At 50.6% G+C, this 18,548-nt stretch overlaps 8 protein-coding genes across 8 annotated transcripts; 4 read left to right on the plus strand and 4 right to left on the minus strand.

Annotated features, from left to right (window-relative positions):
- Positions 1–8: 8 nt before the first annotated feature.
- P174DRAFT_459294 (replication factor C subunit 4) lies at positions 9–1,283 on the plus strand (the record flags this gene model as incomplete). The annotated part of the gene is made up of 5 exons (XM_024829752.1): positions 9–97; positions 155–375; positions 427–526; positions 578–1,000; positions 1,058–1,283. The coding sequence occupies 5 exons, from the start codon at positions 9–11 to the stop codon at positions 1,281–1,283; spliced, it is 1,059 nt and encodes a 352-aa protein (XP_024684386.1).
- A 68-nt stretch (positions 1,284–1,351) lies between these two features.
- On the minus strand, positions 1,352–2,964 carry P174DRAFT_440405 (polysaccharide deacetylase family protein). The gene is made up of 4 exons (XM_024827043.1): positions 2,600–2,964; positions 1,962–2,539; positions 1,786–1,889; positions 1,352–1,729 (listed from the first exon to the last, which is right to left on the minus strand). Exons 1-4 carry the CDS (start codon positions 2,712–2,714, stop codon positions 1,600–1,602), a joined length of 927 nt encoding a protein of 308 aa, XP_024684387.1. The 5' UTR covers positions 2,715–2,964; the 3' UTR covers positions 1,352–1,599.
- A 402-nt stretch (positions 2,965–3,366) lies between these two features.
- Positions 3,367–5,735, minus strand: P174DRAFT_511490 (amidase; the record flags this gene model as incomplete). Its single annotated transcript, XM_024831794.1, has 7 exons — positions 5,539–5,735; positions 5,085–5,485; positions 5,000–5,021; positions 4,667–4,939; positions 4,415–4,609; positions 4,319–4,360; positions 3,367–4,224 (listed from the first exon to the last, which is right to left on the minus strand). Exons 2-7 carry the CDS (start codon positions 5,336–5,338, stop codon positions 3,367–3,369), a joined length of 1,644 nt encoding a protein of 547 aa, XP_024684388.1. The 5' UTR covers positions 5,339–5,485; positions 5,539–5,735.
- Positions 5,736–6,552: 817 nt separating this feature from the next.
- On the plus strand, positions 6,553–9,007 carry P174DRAFT_368408 (CeGAL family transcription factor; the record flags this gene model as incomplete). The annotated part of the gene is made up of 5 exons (XM_024822225.1): positions 6,553–6,591; positions 6,756–6,847; positions 6,951–7,970; positions 8,030–8,627; positions 8,693–9,007. The coding sequence occupies 5 exons, from the start codon at positions 6,553–6,555 to the stop codon at positions 9,005–9,007; spliced, it is 2,064 nt and encodes a 687-aa protein (XP_024684389.1).
- A 1,346-nt stretch (positions 9,008–10,353) lies between these two features.
- Positions 10,354–12,418, plus strand: P174DRAFT_450160 (glycoside hydrolase family 32 protein; the record flags this gene model as incomplete). The annotated part of the gene is made up of 3 exons (XM_024828907.1): positions 10,354–10,981; positions 11,062–11,841; positions 11,902–12,418. The coding sequence occupies 3 exons, from the start codon at positions 10,354–10,356 to the stop codon at positions 12,300–12,302; spliced, it is 1,809 nt and encodes a 602-aa protein (XP_024684390.1). The 3' UTR covers positions 12,303–12,418.
- Positions 12,419–12,567: 149 nt separating this feature from the next.
- On the minus strand, positions 12,568–14,524 carry P174DRAFT_503079 (putative amino acid transporter; the record flags this gene model as incomplete). Its single annotated transcript, XM_024831130.1, has 2 exons — positions 13,435–14,524; positions 12,568–13,377 (listed from the first exon to the last, which is right to left on the minus strand). The coding sequence occupies exons 1-2, from the start codon at positions 14,503–14,505 to the stop codon at positions 12,568–12,570; spliced, it is 1,881 nt and encodes a 626-aa protein (XP_024684391.1). The 5' UTR covers positions 14,506–14,524.
- A 289-nt stretch (positions 14,525–14,813) lies between these two features.
- P174DRAFT_450162 (cytochrome b5 reductase family protein) lies at positions 14,814–16,007 on the plus strand (the record flags this gene model as incomplete). The annotated part of the gene is made up of 1 exon (XM_024828908.1): positions 14,814–16,007. Exon 1 carries the CDS (start codon positions 14,859–14,861, stop codon positions 16,005–16,007), a length of 1,149 nt encoding a protein of 382 aa, XP_024684392.1. The 5' UTR covers positions 14,814–14,858.
- Positions 16,008–16,083: 76 nt separating this feature from the next.
- P174DRAFT_404817 (O-phospho-L-serine:2-oxoglutarate transaminase) lies at positions 16,084–17,623 on the minus strand. Its single transcript, XM_024824052.1, has 2 exons — positions 16,825–17,623; positions 16,084–16,765 (listed from the first exon to the last, which is right to left on the minus strand). Exons 1-2 carry the CDS (start codon positions 17,536–17,538, stop codon positions 16,193–16,195), a joined length of 1,287 nt encoding a protein of 428 aa, XP_024684393.1. The 5' UTR covers positions 17,539–17,623; the 3' UTR covers positions 16,084–16,192.
- Positions 17,624–18,548: the final 925 nt, after the last annotated feature.

Genomic DNA, 18,548 nt, shown 5'->3' on the forward strand with positions numbered 1-18,548 from the left:
TCTTCGCAATGGTGCAAGCAGAATCCTCAGCAAGTGCTTCTCGAAATAGCCTCAAAGCTGTTACGGCGGGAGCTCCCCCCGATTATGAACTACCCTGGTTTGTAACCAGGACCACAATGTTATACTTGACGATATCTAATAGATGACTTTTTAGGGTGGAGAAATATCGTCCCATCTTCCTCGATGATGTCGTCGGCAATACAGAGACAATTGAGCGACTGAAGATTATAGCCAAAGATGGCAACATGCCCCACGTTATCATTTCGGGCATGCCTGGTATCGGAAAGACTACCTCGATTCTGTGCTTGGCTAGGCAACTACTAGGAGAGGCTTATAAGGAGGCGGTCTTGGAACTGAATGCTAGTGACGAGCGAGGTATGCTGCTTTGAGTAAGCCGATTCAGATCCAGTCTGACGATCTGCTTAGGTATCGATGTTGTCAGGAGTCGAATCAAAGGTTTTGCCCAGAAGAAGGTGACGCTCCCACCGGGCCGTCACAAGATTGTTATTCTTGATGAAGCGGATAGGTGTGATCCGAGAATTAAGAATATATACAGATAGTCGCTGACCATTTCCAGCATGACCCCTGGCGCGCAGCAGGCATTACGACGGACGATGGAGATCTACTCTTCTACAACACGGTTCGCTTTTGCTTGCAACCAGTCAAATAAGATCATTGAGCCCATTCAGTCTCGATGCGCTATCCTGCGCTACGCCCGATTGACAGACGCACAGGTGGTGAAACGGTTGAAACAGATATGCGATGCCGAGAAGGTGGAACACACGGAAGATGGGATCGCTGCCTTGGTTTTCAGTGCTGAGGGAGATATGCGTCAGGCTATCAATAACCTGCAGAGCACATGGTCAGGTTTCGGTCTGGTCAGTGGAGATAATGTCTTTCGTGTGGTCGACAGCCCACATCCGATCAAGGTCCAAGCTATGATCAAGGCATGCTGGGAAGGAAAGGTCGACGCTGCGCTAGAAACACTGAACGAGTTATGGTATGCGCATTATGCGTTCGATTATTGCTTCGTCACCGATATACTGATAACTCTTAGGGATCTCGGTTACTCATCTCATGATATCATCAGCACCATGTTCCGAGTCACCAAGACAATTCCGACTTTGTCAGAGCATTCAAAGCTGGAATTCATTAGGGAGATCGGATTCACACATATGCGCATTCTCGACGGCGTGCAATCGCTCCTTCAATTGAGTGGCTGCGTATCCAAGCTTTGCAAAATCAACATGAAGCCCCAACTGTTTGAGCCTCCGAATGCCTAGATATCCGCGAAAAGCATTTGCATAGGACATGTATACGGTGTCACGGCGTTTCAACGGCCGAGAAGTCTGAACTCCTTTCTTTATTGCAACGAGCTGAACTGGCGCGTTTGAAATTATGCATCCACAAGAATCTTCACATGGCATTCTATTTTTCCACAATTTGAATCCAATTAGATTTTGATATGCGTCAATTAAGCACCGAGTGCTGAATACACTAGCAGTTCTCAACCCAGACTGGTGACTTACGGATACGCCAGCTTATTGCGGATCCCCTAGAGGACTACGAGCATCAAGTAGCTCCGGCCGGATACCAGCTCTACCCCAGAACCGGTGTAACCGGCATTTTGGCACCCTCAGGTGGCCTGTTGTTTTTCTTAAAGTCATCGCACATTTGCTCAAACGTCACCCATTCCACACCCTCGTGTTTGTTGATATGCTCGATGATCCTGTACTCTAGTCGGCCTGGGAAACATCGCATAGACTTACGCAGCAGCAGACTTACCTCTCATGCATGAGAAGGACATGGGGCCGTCCTGAAACATCGGGGTGGATCGTCATCGGGAAGACAAAGCTGTCATACTCGCGGTAGAAGTAGTCAAAATGGTCCTGGAACAGGTATTAGTTCAGCTCGCGCGGATAGTGACAACCTAGACTGGGCTGGGTCACAGGTAAACAGACCTTCCAAATATCCTCGATGTCCCTCGGATTCACCCAACCATGACTGTTGGGCGCGTTCTTGATGAACATCATGGGGGGCAAGTCATCAATGTACCAATTTCCTGGGATTTCCACGAGCCCAGTATCCTGGCCGCGGACCAGCGGCTTCATCCATGTCACCGCCTTCTGGCTATAGTCGATCTTGGTCCAAGTGTCCCCTGTCCGAAGCCAGTACATCTGGCAGTCATGATGGGACATGGAGTGGTCGTATTCGATCCCGTACGCAAGCAGGAGATCCGCCATCTCCTTGCTCGTCTCCCACCAGGGCGCCACGATGCCTCGGGGCGGTTTGCCGCAGAAGTCGGTCAGCATGCGGTACGTCTTGTCCAAAACGTCCTTTTGCTGCTCGGGGGTCATGTCGCTGGGATTCTCATGGCTGTAGCCGTGTAAGCCGATCTCGTGGCCTGCGTCTCTCACTTGGGCGCATTCTTCAGGGAAGGTCTCCAGGGAGTGGCCCGGGATGAACCATGTGGTTTTGATGTTATATTTCTCGAAGAGCTTCAAGAGACGCGGGGTTCCCACATGACCCGCCCAGAGTCCTATGAGAGTAGTCAGTAAGAACTACTTTATCTTGTTTGAGTGTATGCGCAGTATTTCACCTCGACTGATATCGTTCGAGCTGTCCTCACCACCGTAGGACCCCAGCCAACCCGCGACAGCATCAATATCCACTCCGTAGGCGACCAAGACACGTTTCTTGCCCATAATGCCCATTTGGCTACTGAGATTTTGCCAAAAGAGAATTATAATGGAGACGACTTGGGCGATCAAGTTTGCGCCAGTATATGTATGGCGAGCCTGCTCCACCTGGCTTGATATCAGGTCAGCCACATTGGAGAAACAGTCAGATCTATGATAGGACAAGATAAGGAATCAATCTGTATCGTTTGTATCCTGGTGTTTATCAGCCCATTGACCCTGGACGTACGACCTACCATTTTTTTTGGCAGACGTTCGATTGAGGGGTAGGTGAGGCCTCTAGATTCGAGTCCACCTGCATCAAAGTGCAACTATCTATGCAGCTCGAAAGGAAAAGTCTTGGATTGGTCATTTCCCCTCTTGATCCGCATATGCAGGCGCAGATAGCCAAGGGCGGGGGTGGCCTGGCTGTAAGCAAACGACACTTGCCCAGCTGTCGTGAGGGGAAGAGATGGAGAAGGGAGCAGCACGACTCCAATTTGAAGGTCATGGGAGTCAAAAGCGCATGTCGGAGCAAAATTTAAAGAATCCAGCCTCTCTATAGTTGAAATCGGTTTGTAAGAGAGTACTGGACTGGAGGGATGATGCTTACAAGAGGTGTATATCTATCCAGTCGCCATTTGAGTTAAGGAACATACGTCCTATGGATATAAGCTAGATAAGATCGCTATGGTTTGGCTGCCCTCCAGATCTTCTCTATGACCGTTGCCGCTCCTAATACCTTCTCATCTTCAAGTTTTTTACCAACAATCTGAAGATTTATCGGGTGGCCGTCCATCGTCAGCGGGTCATAGAGGCCCCAATTCCACTCGTCGAGTTCATTTCTGGGGCGATAGAGCTCGCCTGGCAATCGATCTCTATCTGCTCTCACTTGATCGACAGCAAAGGTGACTGCGGGATAGTCAAGCAGATTCCAGATCTTGGTGTAGCCTACCCAACGCACACTGCGGTGGGGGACGGCCGCATGTGGCATCGTTGGACCAAGGAGAATATCGACTGGCTTCCCTGACGGGGACTGTACGGCATTCCACTTATCAAGGTATCTCTTTTGAAGTGTAGTCTTTTGCTTGTTCAGTTGCCAGTATTCATAGACAGAGATTGCCTCCCCGCGGTTGATCAGAGCTTCGACGTGAGGGATAAAAGGCTCCCCGGCGACCTCTACGTCGCGCCGAATATCCTCGCATCCGTCAGCGGTATAGTATTGATCCATGAGTTTGATATAGTCGAAATGATCCGATGCGTCCCAGACCACGACCTCATGGCCCTGAGATTCTAATTTAGTGGATAGCTCTCGGAGGGCTCTCTGGACAGGGGGGTGTGTTTTCACAACTCCATCATCCAGAATCAGACCGACGACGAGAGGCCTGGATAGCGCATCTCGAAAGCTATCCTCGTTCCACGGGAGAGGAGCGCATTTAGGGTCCAAGGTCCACGGTTTAGCTTTTGCAAATATGCGACATACATAAGAGAGTGACGAGAGGTCTCTTGTCATAGGTCCTATAGACGAGGGAACATGTTCTTGACCCTCGGTCACGCAGAACTCCGAGAACTTGACTCTTGTGGCAATTGGATCCCTGCATATCCAATCTGTTGACCGGGATGGGAATTTTGGTGCAAACCGTATTTGAGACCGGGACGCCGTAGTAAGGAAATCGGCTGCTCTATAATAGAATCAGACTTGACCCTTAATCGGTATCAATGCTCGTAGAACATACACTTGGTTTGAAGCCGTACAGACCGTTGATACTCTGCGGGATCCTGATACTTCCTCCAATATCTGTTCCGAACCCCAGAATTGAGCCATGCAGAGCCAGTAAAGCTCCTTCACCCCCTGTCGAACCACCAGGAGTGAAAAGAGGATTTCGTGGGTTGACCGTTAGACCCCAGAGCGGGTTCTCAGTTTCGGCCCACTGAAGAAAAGGTTAGTTCACTCGCACATTTGGCCATGGTCCCAGCGAGATACGGACCATAATGCTCTGCGGCAGGTTTGTCTTTGCGAGGATAACAGCACCCATGCCTTTCAACATCTCAACAAGCACTGCATCCTCGGAAGCTGGAGCAAACGAACGGCCTACGTAGCCTAAAGTCGTATCAACTCCTTTGATATTGAATTGATCCTTGAGAGTGACCGGAATGCCGTGAAGCGGGCCCGCGAGTTGACCTTTTTCTCTAAACAGCTGGTCCAGCCGTCTAGCTTGTTCAAGTGCATCTTCGAAAACAACTTCTGTCAGGCAGTTGATCTAATGATGCGACGTAAGCTCGACATCACTATAAACTCTTCGAGCACAACGTAAACTCACAAGTTGATGCGCAATTGTGGCTCTGATGAATACTAGTGATCAGTCTATCCTTCCTAGACGCAGGGGCTTCTTCGTTGAAGTTTACCTTTTGATATAAGCAAGGCTGACCTGTTCCGCAGTATATTGGCCCCGTTCTATACGATCGAGGAGGATAGGGACGCTGTCAATGTCGGTAATCTCCTGGATGGTAGGATCGTCATGTATGCAGGTACGGTGATGCACATTGTGAATTCGAGGCGGGCGCTGTTCAATATCGATGGTCATATATGGCTCTAGAGTCCGATCTCGTAAGGAGCGTTTCTCAGTCACTGTTTGCTCCCAGGTCTGGATGCTGCCCATCTTGTGTTGGATCTAGCACTGTTATCCAGAATCGAAATGCAGGGCTAGAAGCATTGATAGCGGGGTGCATGTTTCAAACCCCATTCTTAACCAAGGTAGCTAAACGGCGTATCTGTGTCACCGTGGCATGTCATGTCGGTTATCGGTCTGTATCTAAATTCTAAATTCTGAATTCTGAACGTGATTGGAAATGGCACTCACAGCCTCGTGGATCCCGCTGGCTCCAGGTCAGAGGCGGGGGAAATAGGCAGTTCGAGGGGGGGTTAACTGCCGAGCAATTGGAGAGTTCGGAGACGATTGGAGTATGTCGATGCAAACAAATCCATCCACAGGGATTTTGATCCATTAATTTTAAGGATCAACATTATATTTTTAATTCTGGTGTATGACGCTGACGACGATGATCATAGTGGTGATGATGGTGATGGATCTGGAAGAATAATATCTAGTTGTGTCATCTAAATAACTCAGGAATCCACCAGTTTGCACCTTAAATTCCAGGCGTACAGGTATCTCGGTATCTAAGCTTCACACCTACTGATGATAAGAATTTAACCTTACAGTAAGAATGACAATATACTACGAGAATGGAAATAAATTCCATGATTCCATGGCCACCGCTGCCCAAACCATTGGAAGAGAAGACCCAGACGAAGAAGCGAAAAAACCCAGGGGATGAAACTACTAGATACCAATCAACCTTTGAACCTAACTACGTACTTTACTACCTTGGTCTAGTCCTGGGGCGATCCACAGAACATTCAAACGGTCACCCAAACTCCCTTTTCCCTCCCTCGAGTCCCTCCCTCCTCGTGGATAGACTATTCTAATCATAAAAGTCTGGACTGGATCACAGCCTCGATCGGATCATCAGATGGCAGACGGGGAACAGTGGGAACAGTGAGTAGTATCCAACCTAAGAGAATGTGTACCTAACTACCACGGTGCTCTAGTAGCTCACAGCCTCCCCGGACGACCCGCTCTACCTTTACCCTCTCTTCTTCATTCCCAAATTCAAATAAACCCCATCTTGGACCATCTCTGCTTTGGATCGATGATCAATCATTAATCATTTATCATTTATCCCCTTGAGCTCAGCATAATTCCTCATAATTACCTTGCCCTTCCTTTCAGTTGTACAGACTGCCCTTTGCTCTCCTCCCCATTATTCTCTCCGCTCCACACGAAAAAACTCCACTCACAAATATGCCACCATGAACCCGAGTCCTACCAATGCCGTGAAGAAAACGCCGGTCCGAAGAGCTTGTGATAATTGCCGACTGCGTAAGATAAAAGCAAGTTGAACTGACCCCCCTCATTTCCCCCTCTGGTCTTGTTTCTGATGATCATTATTCCATAAGGAGTAACTGTTGCCGACGTGGAGAGCTGTCATGCTAATCTGCTTAGGACTATACAGTGCAGTCTCTCGCAACCATGTCGCGCGTGTTGTCAGATGGGATTTGAATGCCTCTTTTTACAGCCCCAGAAAAAGCGGGGGCCAACTGGCAAGTGAGTTTTTGAACCAGTTGCGTGGTTATTTATGCTCGGATGTTCTATTTGAGAATCCGTCCATCTCTAACCATCTGCGCATTTTTTGATGCTCGCCAAACAGTCGTGTATCCCAAATTCGTCAGCAACAGCAGACTCAGCTGTTACGTAAGAGTTCTCAATCGTCTCTTTCAGACGCCTATCCGTACCAGAGGCCGATTCCCCCTGGGGAGACGGGGCAGCATGGGATCGCCCCATCGGTGCAAGATCCCACCCAGTGGCCTATCCCTCAGCGTGGGGAAGCCTCAGTGCCGACGGACATAGTACCGCCGCGTCCAAACACCTCGATTGGGCCGTCGTGGCCTGCTACAGATACCTCATCGGTAGATTCTCAGACTAACTCTGCCATCAGTTGGAATGAGCGCAACGATGTTGAGTATTGGCTCCCCGACAATTTAGATGCGCAGGTGCCTGTATTCGAGTTTCCGGGCAGCAATATTTACCTAAAGGCATCGCTACCGTCGATCATCCAACCGGAGCAGGAAGCTGCTGGATTGCAGCCTCATCATGTGGACGCTTCAAACTTGGCTCTTTCTACTATAGGGGTCATGCCAACCGGGCCCGTTCCGATGAGAACGACATGGCCGTCATCAATCGTCGAGGCCAACATGATTCCGTGGATTGAAGTCTACTTTGACCGCCTGCACCCGACTCTGCCTGTATTGAACAGGTCCTCGTTGTTCATTCGCATGCTGGCTCAAGAGCATCGTAGAAACCCGCAGTTCGGTGCCATGCTACTATCTTTATGCGCATTCTCCCTGACGCAACCTATCGAGATTGACGAACGGCCCACTTCCTCGTCCCGAGCCAGCCAGGCCAGATCGATGATGCACGAGGCGACGAAAATGCGGAGCTGCTCTGACTTTGGGGAACATCCAACCATCGAGGCTGTTCTCACCAGCTTTTTCCTGTTTGGATGTCTTTTCGGCAGCAACCAACACAATGCTGCCTGGCTCCGACTCCGGGAGGCTCTAGACCTTGCAGCGACACTGGGCTTGAACAACCCTGACTCATATCGGGATTTACCGAACGACGAAAAGGGCCAACGATTACGGACTTATCTGGTCTTGTCCATCACAGAGAGGTATGAGATTCAACCAGTAAGATGTGCCAGAACCGATATATGCTAACAAAAAGCGAAAGAGCCTATGCACTGCAACGGCGACATCCCATCACCTTTTGGGGAAGACCGGGGTTCAGCATGCGCTCTGTCCATGATTTTATCCACAATGCAACACACAGCGTTGTTTCCGGTATCATAGTTCACAACGAAAAAGATGCCGAGGGAATGCTGGGTCTGGCCCGTTTAATGGAGTTGTTCGATGCTATCGACGAAGAGGTGATTGATTGTTGGAATCAGCGCTGCAACGTCAATTCAGGCTATTGCGATAATCTCACCGAGGAGAAGGCCTTGTCCATCCATCAAAATCTCAGCAGAGTCTGCGAGTCCGAGCGATATAAGGGCTATGACTGGTTTGAACGCACCAAGTCGGCCCCGGGTCAAGCCCAGAGCGTCCAACCGACAATCAGTATGCGGGAGACACAGTGTGCCGATGTGTTTATCACGAAGAAATGGCTGCAGAATCGGGTGTGGGTGCTGTGCTCCACTCATGGTCTCCTGAGACCTGTTTCAGACCACCAGGAGCTGTCTTTCGAATACGCCATCACGGTCGCTGTGGACACCTTGAAGATATGTCAGTCATTGCGCCTTAGCTCGATGGAAGCGCATGGAATTGGCTTAGTGAGTGCAGTCCATCCGGACAAAAATTTATTTTTGATTTTCGCTTTACTCATGTGTGCATGCAGGTTGAGAAGCTGTACGACATTGCGGTTAGTGCAATTGGGATTTCTTCTAATGTCCGCCAGCCCCTTGGTGAACATTCTCCAGCCTCGGTAGCTGGCTCCATGGCAGGACCAGGCGTTCTGCCTCCTGGAGGCCTTGTGGGAGCGATGTCTCCAAACACAGCAACCGTGCATTCTACTCAGTCGTTGGCCGAGGATTTTATGTTGCTTTTGAATACACTCCGCGGAGGCAACCACCCGTTTCTGGAAAAATTCAAGGCTTACCTGAGTTCTTTGCACATCGTCGGGGTTGGGTGCAGCAACTGGGCGCAGACATGACATTTGTATATAATAGCTGAGCCGACCCCGGTCCTCCTGGAACCAACTTCATGAGCTTGCACGTCTTTGATACTGTATTTTTCCTTAGTTCAGGTTGGACTCTTTATGGGGGTTATTTATCATGTATTCTACAGACTCATATCCATAGCAGAATTGTCCGGGAGATGTACAGCATCTTGGGAACAGACAACATACTCATGCCGTGCCTGCGCTGGATGATCAACGTAACTTGAGCAACATCTTCGCTCGGGATTCACCTTCAGTAACCTTCGAACGGGTTGACAGGAGGACTCCAGTTCAATCCCGGGAGTTTCATATGGAACATACATGGGTCACCTCTGACTTATTACTTTTCTCAGGCATGACAAAATATCCAAAGATGATGTTACCAAAGCAATCGTGCTACGAGCCTCCCCATCCCAAGTGCGCCTTGAGCCCCAAGTCATTCGCTGCACTGTCGGATACCATATGCGGCATCACCTTTCCACGCGTTCTGTTCGGCTCAGTTGACAGCCTAGTCCTCCAAGAGATTTGCACTTTGCACGACTTTCCGGGCCTATTTCATGATATTCGGGTAAATTCGGTGTTCTGCACACCGTATGCGGATGTCGCAAATCGAGAATCGAGAGAGATGGGAGACCAGGCCTGTCACCGCGGGACGTATATTACTGTCTCATTATTGAAGGCTTGACATAAATTGAGATAGCTTAACACGGCCGAGCTCTCAGGATGGCAGGAATTGATTTGCTCCTGACCCTCTTCAGTCCTGAATGTTGGTGCCTGCTAGAGCACTCGGTCATTGGATGAGCTGTTAATTTCATCTACTTAAGTCTCTGAGCTCAAGTCCCACTCTAGACTGGTCTGGATAGAGCTCGTGCTTCTCCTCGATGCAGTGGCTGCATGATTTTCCTTGATATTGCCAGATACAGCAATGAGCTGAAGGACAGAGGATAACAGCTGCTATAGCAGGATTTCTCCGACAACTCTCCGCATCCTTCCGAGGTAATACCGTCATCCACTGGCACTCTTCACAGTCAATGATCCCTTATCGTCGTCTAAGCTTCAATTGTCAATTACGGACATCGATCTCGATCTCTCTCTCATGCCTGCGTATTGAATAAAAAGGATGAGATTCCCTACTGCCTTGTCCCGAAAGAGGATTGACAGTTCTGTAATGCAATGGCAGCTACTCTAATGAATGTGACAGCATCAGCGAATCCATGACGGGTGCCTAGCGTCTATTTACACTCTGTCTCAAAGTCAAACTCTGTTCCGAACAACGTGGTTTCTCTAAGGCCAGTTTTGTGCTGGATCTGCAGAGCCCACATCTTATAAACCCGGGCAATATGCATATCCTTCCAGGATCCCAACATGCGGCAGGGTTGGGCAACAGTGAAACTCCAATACATCCTGTCCATTGCGATCCAGAACAGAAAGCCAGGACTATCCCGCAAGTGAAGGGTATAGCTCATGTGGACCCTAAGTGGCGACCGTCATACCACCTTGCTGCGCCTCGGGGGTGGATGAATGACCCCTGCGGGCTTGGATATGATCCGACGACTGGACTGTACCATCTGTCCTTCCAATGGAACCCGCACGGGAATGACTGGGGCAACATCTCCTGGGGCCATGCCACTTCCAACGATCTGGTGTCCTGGCAAATATCCCCCGAACCATGTCTCACGCCGTCTGCGGAGTATGATAGATGCGGCGTGTTCACTGGCTGCTTCCGTCCTCACGGTCCGGATGGCAAGCCGGGTGTACTTACGTATGTATACACGTCCGTGAATCACCTTCCACTCCACTATACCCTGCCGTATGTCAAGGGCAGTGAATCGCTCAGTATAGCAGTCTCCCATGACCATGGCACGACATGGAAACGATTCGACAGTAACCCGATTCACCCCGGCGCCCCTGCAGGACTTGAGGTAACAGGCTGGAGAGACCCTTATCTGAACTGCTGGCCCTCGTTGCGTGCCCAGCGACAAGAAGGACTTGCCTCCCCGAACCTGTATGGATTTATCTCCGGGGTATCGCTAAAGAGTCCCCAACAGTCTTTGTATACGCCGTCAATCCCGACAATCTGACGGAGTGGACATACATCGGGCCTTTGGTTCATGTTGGCCTGAATTTTCGACCCTCTCGATGGTCGGGAGATCTCGGCGTCAACTGGGAAGTAGCCAACTGCTTTACGTTGACAGATGATGGCGTCTCCCGAGATTTCGTGATCTTCGGCGCAGAGGGATGCTTATCTTCCGAGGTTGGATCAAAGAGAGTACCGCGCTCCCTGCTCTGGACGTGTATTACTATCCGACCTAGACTGCAGGCGCAAAGCAGTTGCGAGCCTCTCGCAGAGTATGCATTCTCGGGGATCTTCGATCACGGGTGCTGCTACGCCGCAAACTCATTCTGGGATCCGGTCACGGAGGAGTACGTCGTATACTGCTGGATTACAGAAGAGGATTTACCGGATCGCCTGCGCCATCGACAAGGTTGGAGTGGCGTCATGTCTCTACCGCGACTGGTAAGGCTGGTGACTCTGGACAATGTCAAGCGAGCCCACCATTCGAAGCTTGAATCCATTACGTCTATCGAAACGGAGCGCCATTCGCAAGGTACACGGGTCCGAACATTGAGTATCCGGCCGGACCCCAGACTCGACATACTTCGAACATCAGCACGAGAGTTGCATTTATCCACGGTACAACTGGGCTCTTCGGTCTGTCAGCCCCCTGCATTCTTGCCCTTGCGCACTGCTAGGTGGGAATTGAACGCAACTTTCGTGGTTGGGACGCACTGCGCGGCAGTAGGATTGGAAATCGGCCATAGCCCTGGTGAGCTCTCACGCTTCTTCTTTCCCCCAAAATTGCAACAATTGCTGACGCACGAATAAGATTTCCACCAGCGCACCACCCTATCATGGAAACCATACGACGAGACGTTCACAATCGAAAGGTCTTCGCCTCACGATGCCGGTATCAACCATGCCCCCGAGACCGCTCCGCATACCCTCTTCACCTTCTGCAACAGTAATGGCGAGGAGGTGACGGAATCGCTTCAGATCCACGCCTATTTCGACGCAAGTGTGCTCGAAGTGTTCGTGAATAGCAGAACGGTCATCTCCACACGCATCTATACACCTCATGCGCAGACCTGCACGGGGTTGAAATTCTTCGCCTCGGCAACCGAAAGTCAGCTGAAACCATCGACATCTGCTGCTGCTGCTGCCGCTGTGCTGCTGCGGGCAGATGTCTGGGATGGACTGAGTGTGATTCGGGATGAAATTAAGCATTAGATAGATCTCTAGACTAGCGTTGTATCTCATGACAGGCCCACATAGACGCGGGAGCAAACTCGTAACTAGGAAGACAGGGGTCGAAATGAACTAAACATGGTACTCGCGTTCTGATCACGGTAATCGCCAATCACTTGCTCGATCGTCCAGATGCGAGCATCATAATGCTGCAAGATGCTAAAAACCGTAGTCATACACGCAAGCTATGCGCATGGGCGTCACTCGTCTCATAGAAGGGAAATGTTCATTATACGCCTGAAATGCATTACCGACGTCGACTGGCTTGCCAAAACTTCCATCCGGGAAACGTAATTTTCCCATCACGCTGGTAGATGCGAAAGAAGTAGACTGGGACGCCGGCGATGATGAAGGCCACCACGATCAACGTCTGCAGTGGCTCGGCGATGACCGCGCGACTTAAAAGAAAGAGGCTAACGCAGCAGAAGATGATTGGTGTGGAAATCCAGGTCTTGTAGGGGCGCGCCAGGTACGGTTCTCGGATTCGGAGGACAATCAGCCCTAGCACCGTGAGGAAGTAGAAGGTGTACCCTGCGACGCCATAGAACGTAACCAGAGTTTTGAACTCGCCACCAATGATATATACCAATGTCAAGGTGCTGTTTAATGCCATGGCGTTGATCGGTGTATACCCGAAGCTGGTGTTTTCTCCAAAAATCCGGGCCAGCGCCTTGCTAGCCCACGAGCGGCGCTGCAGTCGATTGCTTCCCATGGTGCTGGATCCACCACTCCAGAGATTGCCGAACATCGAGGGCAGGTAGCCTTCCTTGCCAGCAGCGTAGACCAGCCGACCGCTGGTGAAGACGGTTGCGTTGAGGGCCCCAAAACAGCTCGCAGACACCACCAGGGCGAAAACAAGCGCCCCAACGGAGCCAAAGACCTTGTCGCCAAATTGGACGGCAATGGTATTGCTCGCCTCTATGGTGGAATGAGGAAGCACGAGGAAATACGAGACGTTGGCAAGCAGGTAAGATAAGATCACCAGCGGCATCGCCGTGTGAATCACTCGGGGAAGATCCCGGCTAGGATTTTTGAACTCGCCGGTCACATAGTTTGTCTGCGAGTACGATCAGTAAATGACACACGGAAAGGATGTGGTATGGGAGAAGCCTACGTTGTCCCAGCCGTCAAAAGCCCATAGACCGGCGTATATCGCAACGGCCCAGCCGGAGATGTCCGTACTCGTTCCCTTGAACCAACCTTCTTTCCACTCCTTACTGGCGCTCCCGGTCGAAGAGAACCCGGTCACAGCAACGACAATACCTATGACCGTAACTCCTATTAATGCAATGAACTTGAAGAACATGAAAAAATCCCCTATGCGCGCAGCCAGTCGGGTTGATATGCAGTTCAGCAAGGTCACCGCAAGCACGCCCCCGAATGCGACTCCCTTACTGATCCAGGGACTGACCGTCTCGGCGTCTGCATGTATCACTGCTCGAACGGCATACTCGCCGAAGATGATCGCGACGATGGCGGCGCTCCCTGGCTTCAGCACCAGAACAGCACACCATGTGAAGAGAAACCCAACCAGTTCCCCGAAAATCTTCGAGAGATAAACCTGAGCTCCGCCATTGAGAGGGATAGCGCCACCCAATTCTGCATAGCTGGCAGCCCCGGTCCATGCAAGCAACCCTGCGACAGCCCACGCGATCAGAGACGCACCGGGAGACCCCGCATTGGCATTGACCTGACTCGGCGACGAAAAGATCCCAGATCCGATGATGATCCCAACCACTAGTGACAGACCGTTCAAATACGTCAATGTCTTATTTCGTTCTAACGAGCCTTCGGTCCCGCCTGGTCGGTCAAGTGCGGAGGGAGCCCCTAAGGGGGCATACCCCCCGGCGGTTTGCGATAGTGGGAAGAGGGCATTGCCGAAATCGAAGGCAGAGGAGATGGAGTACGATCGGGCCGGCCTCGCTCGCCCGGATTCAAGATTTGCGTGCGAATGTACGTCCGATAGGGGATCCTCGTCCTCAAGGGAGAGCTTGCGTGAGGAGGAAATGCCCGAGGGCGAGGATGAGGCCGAGGACCTGCCCGCAGATTCCGGGGAGGAAGACGCTAGTGATGCAAGTTCTAGAGAATCACGAGGGGCATGGAGGGTGTCCGATCTGGTATCCGTTTGCGAAAAGGTGATATGGGACATTTCTTTGAGCTGGTAGTTGAAACGGCATGCATTCATGTATCAATTGTGGTTATTCAAACGGGTCGTCAACAAGAGAGGACGAGATTCTCTCTCCATCACAGCAGAAGGCGGAGGGCTGTTGCACAGACGACAATGGCGGGGTCTATCCAAGCGACGGCGATAATCATATGGTAATACAAGAGCAGCAAGAGATTCGGAGTTGCTCTAGTGCTGAGAGTGGTAGATGAGGAAAATGAAGACGATCATCGACAAGGGGTTCTTCATTGATGCCCGATCGAGTTTAGCGCCAGGCCTATAAGGGTCTCCAATTAAGCTTGAAGATGGAAGATCACCACAAGACTCGACGATAGTCATTTATTATACATGCTCTTTCGTTGAGAGTCAACCTCATGAAATCCCGACTACCAAGGTCAGGGGGACTTCTGTTCAACCCAACTTCTACCCTCAGCAAGAGAGTAACTTCTCGTCGCTATACCACGCCTACATCACCTGGAAACTCCGCACCTTCTCCGCCGAAAAAGCGACTATGGCTTCGACTGACGATTGTCACTGCAACTGCGGCGGGAATCGGAGCCTATGTTAGATCGCAACAAGGCTCGGAGTCGACGACTCTGAATCCAGTCACCTTTACCAAATACCGTCTTGTCGCAAGGGAACAGGTATCGTCGAACGGCAGTATCTTCACTCTGAAACCACCCAAACCTGACGGCAATCTCGAAGTCTACGAAGATGCATGGAAGACGGGCGTATGGAGCGTTATGTTCAAGCAACCGCAATTGCAAATCGGAAGAGACTATACACCCCTACCGCCAGTATCGTCAAAGGCCCAAGATGAGCAGGAAGGGTGCCTCCGGTTCTTCATTCGGAAAGACCCGTTCGGGGAGGTATCGCGGTATCTGCATTCTCTTGATGTAGGATCAGCTATTGAAGTGCGCGGACCTCGAATCGAATGCGAAATCCCCTCGGATACTCGGCAGATTCTCTTTATCGCGGGCGGTACTGGAATTGCTCCTGCTTTGCAGGCTGGACATACGCTCCTTCGCCGGACGGATGCGGACCACAAGCCGAGGCTTCATATTCTCTGGGCGAATCGAAGACGGGATGACTGCTTGGGAGGCTGCAATGATACTTCGGCAATAGACGAAGCGCAGCAAAGATCCTGGTTTTTACGTCTGTTCGGGTCATCAAAACCCAGTAGTCCTCCGCCAGTAGCTCCCACGCAGGACCCGGCAGTCACTTCGCTCATGGTCCGCGAGCTTGAGGCTCTCAAAGCTCGATATCCGGGCCAAGTTACAGTTGACTATTTTGTGGACGAAGAGAGTTCGTTCATTGAGAACAAATCCATCACGAGATTCACCGATTCCGCCTCCCCCAATGGGCCTCCTGGCAGTAAGATGATCCTTGTGTCAGGACCGGAAGGTTTCATCAGCTATATGGCAGGACCAAAGCTGTGGGCACAGGGGATGGAACTCCAAGGTCCACTTAACGGAGTTATCAAGGAACTCGATCTGAAAGATTGGGCTGTTTGGAAGCTTTGAGAGTCCACCATCCCGTCTATGTAAATTTACAATATGTAACATTTTAAATCTTTTTGTGTAAATAAAATTATATATAATTTTGGCACTATGTTGAATAAAGCTGGGTAGTCGAGGTTAACTCCGTACAAACAAGAAAAGACATTTTACCGGTTAGGAAATGAGTTCATAGCCCTCAGAGAGACCTTTTAAGCATTGCCAGTGGCGTAGTCTTCGAGGTACTTCGCCAGCTTCTCAACGTTCTCTAAGGGAACTGCATTGTAGTTGCTGGCTCGGATACCGCCAACACTGCGGTGTCCCTTCAAACCCTGGAGCAGGCGCTTCTCAGCACCAGCGAGGAACTCCTTCTCCTTCTCGGCATCGCCGCCGTAGACCCGGAAACAAAGGTTCATACGGCTCCGGACACTCTTGTCCGGGACGACGTGGTAGACCTGGGGGTACTTGTCCAGAACACTGTAGAGGATCTCGGCCTTGCGGTTGGAGATCTGTTCCTGACCGGTGATCTTCTGGGCACCGTAGGTCTGGGCGAGTTCGGCCATGACCTGGCCAGCAATCCACAGGTTGAAGATGGGCAGTGTGTTGTACAGGGAGTTATTCTTCGCAATGGTCGCGTAGTCGAGTACGACGCTCCCCGGTAATCCGCCAATGTTCAACCGATGAAGAAGAGCGGGTGCTGGTGTAGGTGTCTGGGGAGGCAAAAGCGTCTTTTTGATGATGATGATGGAAATACCAGCGATACCAATGTTTTTCTGGGCACCACCCTGCTGTCCATTAGCTCGGAGACTCGAAAACAGAACTTCGCTATAGGAAGGATACGTACGAAGATCACAGAATACTTGCTGACATCAACCTTTCGGCTGAGGAAATTCGAGCTCATGTCTGCGACGACGATTCGGTCGTCCGACTCCAGGATCTTCGGGAAGCTGGGGAACTCCACACCGTCCACCGTCTCATTGTCACAGAAGTAAACGAACGCCGAGTTCTTACTGGGCGAGAGAGTCCAGGTCTCCTCCGCAGGGATTTTGCCAAACTTCCCATTGTTCGCGGTTCTGGCATCCAGCGCAATGTTCACATGTTTGGCGCCCACCAGACGGGTAGCCTCCTGCGCTGCCTTCAACGACCATGAACCCGTGACAATGTAATCCAGCTTCAATTCCTCCTGTACCTCCTTTTGTAATCTCTCAAAGACCAGTTCATCCTTGTTTCCGGTGGCCGAAATGTCGGCCTCTGCTCTCTGTCGTCTGCGTTCTACCCAGACTCCAACAAGGTTCTGTACGACCGAGCTGAATTGTCCACTTCCACCTCCCTGCATAAACAGGATCTCGTAGTCATCGGGAATATCCAGGAGTGTTGTCAGGCTCGCCTTGGTATCTTCCAGGATCTTGTTGGCGGCAGGAGAGCGATGCGAGATTTCTCCGAGTCCGAGACCGCAGTCATTGTAGTTGACGAAGGCCTTTGCGCCCGCCTCCACGACCGAGGTGGGCAGGGGAGCAGGACCAGCTCCAAAGTATGCGACCTCTTGTCTGGAAGGCATATTGACTGTATAAGCCTCGACCTTTTGATCAATTGAAGCGGAATCAAAATAGTTTTGGCCTGAGAAAGGAAGAAACAAATTTAAATGTTGGCGGGGTTGACTCAGAAGGTTCGCAGGCCCCGCCGGAGATTAATAGTGATCCCCGAGAGCGGATCTGTCGCTGCTCTTGGGATTATTGACTCATCCGCCTCAATCACGACATCGGTAGTTATTGATTATTCTGCCAGGGATAATTGTTTGACGTATTACTTTCAAAGTTGTCTAGTATAAGGCCTATCTACAAGGTGTCTTGTCTTGGCTGCACATATCATCGACTTAACCTTTCTAATAGGGAGTATATAGTGTAGGAGCATCTGCCTTGTATAGCTTCAACTTATCCTATTATGGTAAAAAGTGCAACTTCATCTGAGATATCACTTTCCATTCCAGCATACTTGCCTATCTTCAATTATTGTTTATCTGGGATTGCACTTCAGACAGTAGATGTCCATGATGGAAAATGTTCTATTGCATCAGATCCATGCCGGTGAAATGTCGTATTTCATTGAGGGAATAAGCATGCTTGAGAGAGGAGCAACATTCCCTTGGGGCCCGGGGTATTCAACAGCATCGGACAATCGGATTTGACCACCTTCAACTCTCCTTTCGGTGGGCTGGCCCCTTCTGAAAGAGACCACAAGTCACAATTAACCCAGGCATAAAAGAAGCTTGACACCCCTCTTCTGGCATCACTACAGCGAACGATGACATTCATTGGTGGGCTACCATCTCGTTAAGCACTACCGATATCAGCAGTCAGACTGACCCAGGTGTAGCACTTCATTTGCAGCACAGCATATATTTCGTTTGCCAACATCCAGAGCATATCAAGCAGGGGAAGATCTGACTGCATCTAACAACTTGTTGACTGTGGCAGTGTCGACTGAATCAGGGTCTCCAGATGAGGGGAAACGGACGATCACTCATAACTTACAAGGGCCGCTGCTCCTCGTCAGTTTCAGCCTCGTCCG

The sequence above is a fragment of the Aspergillus novofumigatus genome, assembly GCF_002847465.1.
Source record: "Aspergillus novofumigatus IBT 16806 chromosome Unknown P174scaffold_3, whole genome shotgun sequence".
Lineage (NCBI taxonomy): Eukaryota > Fungi > Ascomycota > Eurotiomycetes > Eurotiales > Aspergillaceae > Aspergillus > Aspergillus novofumigatus.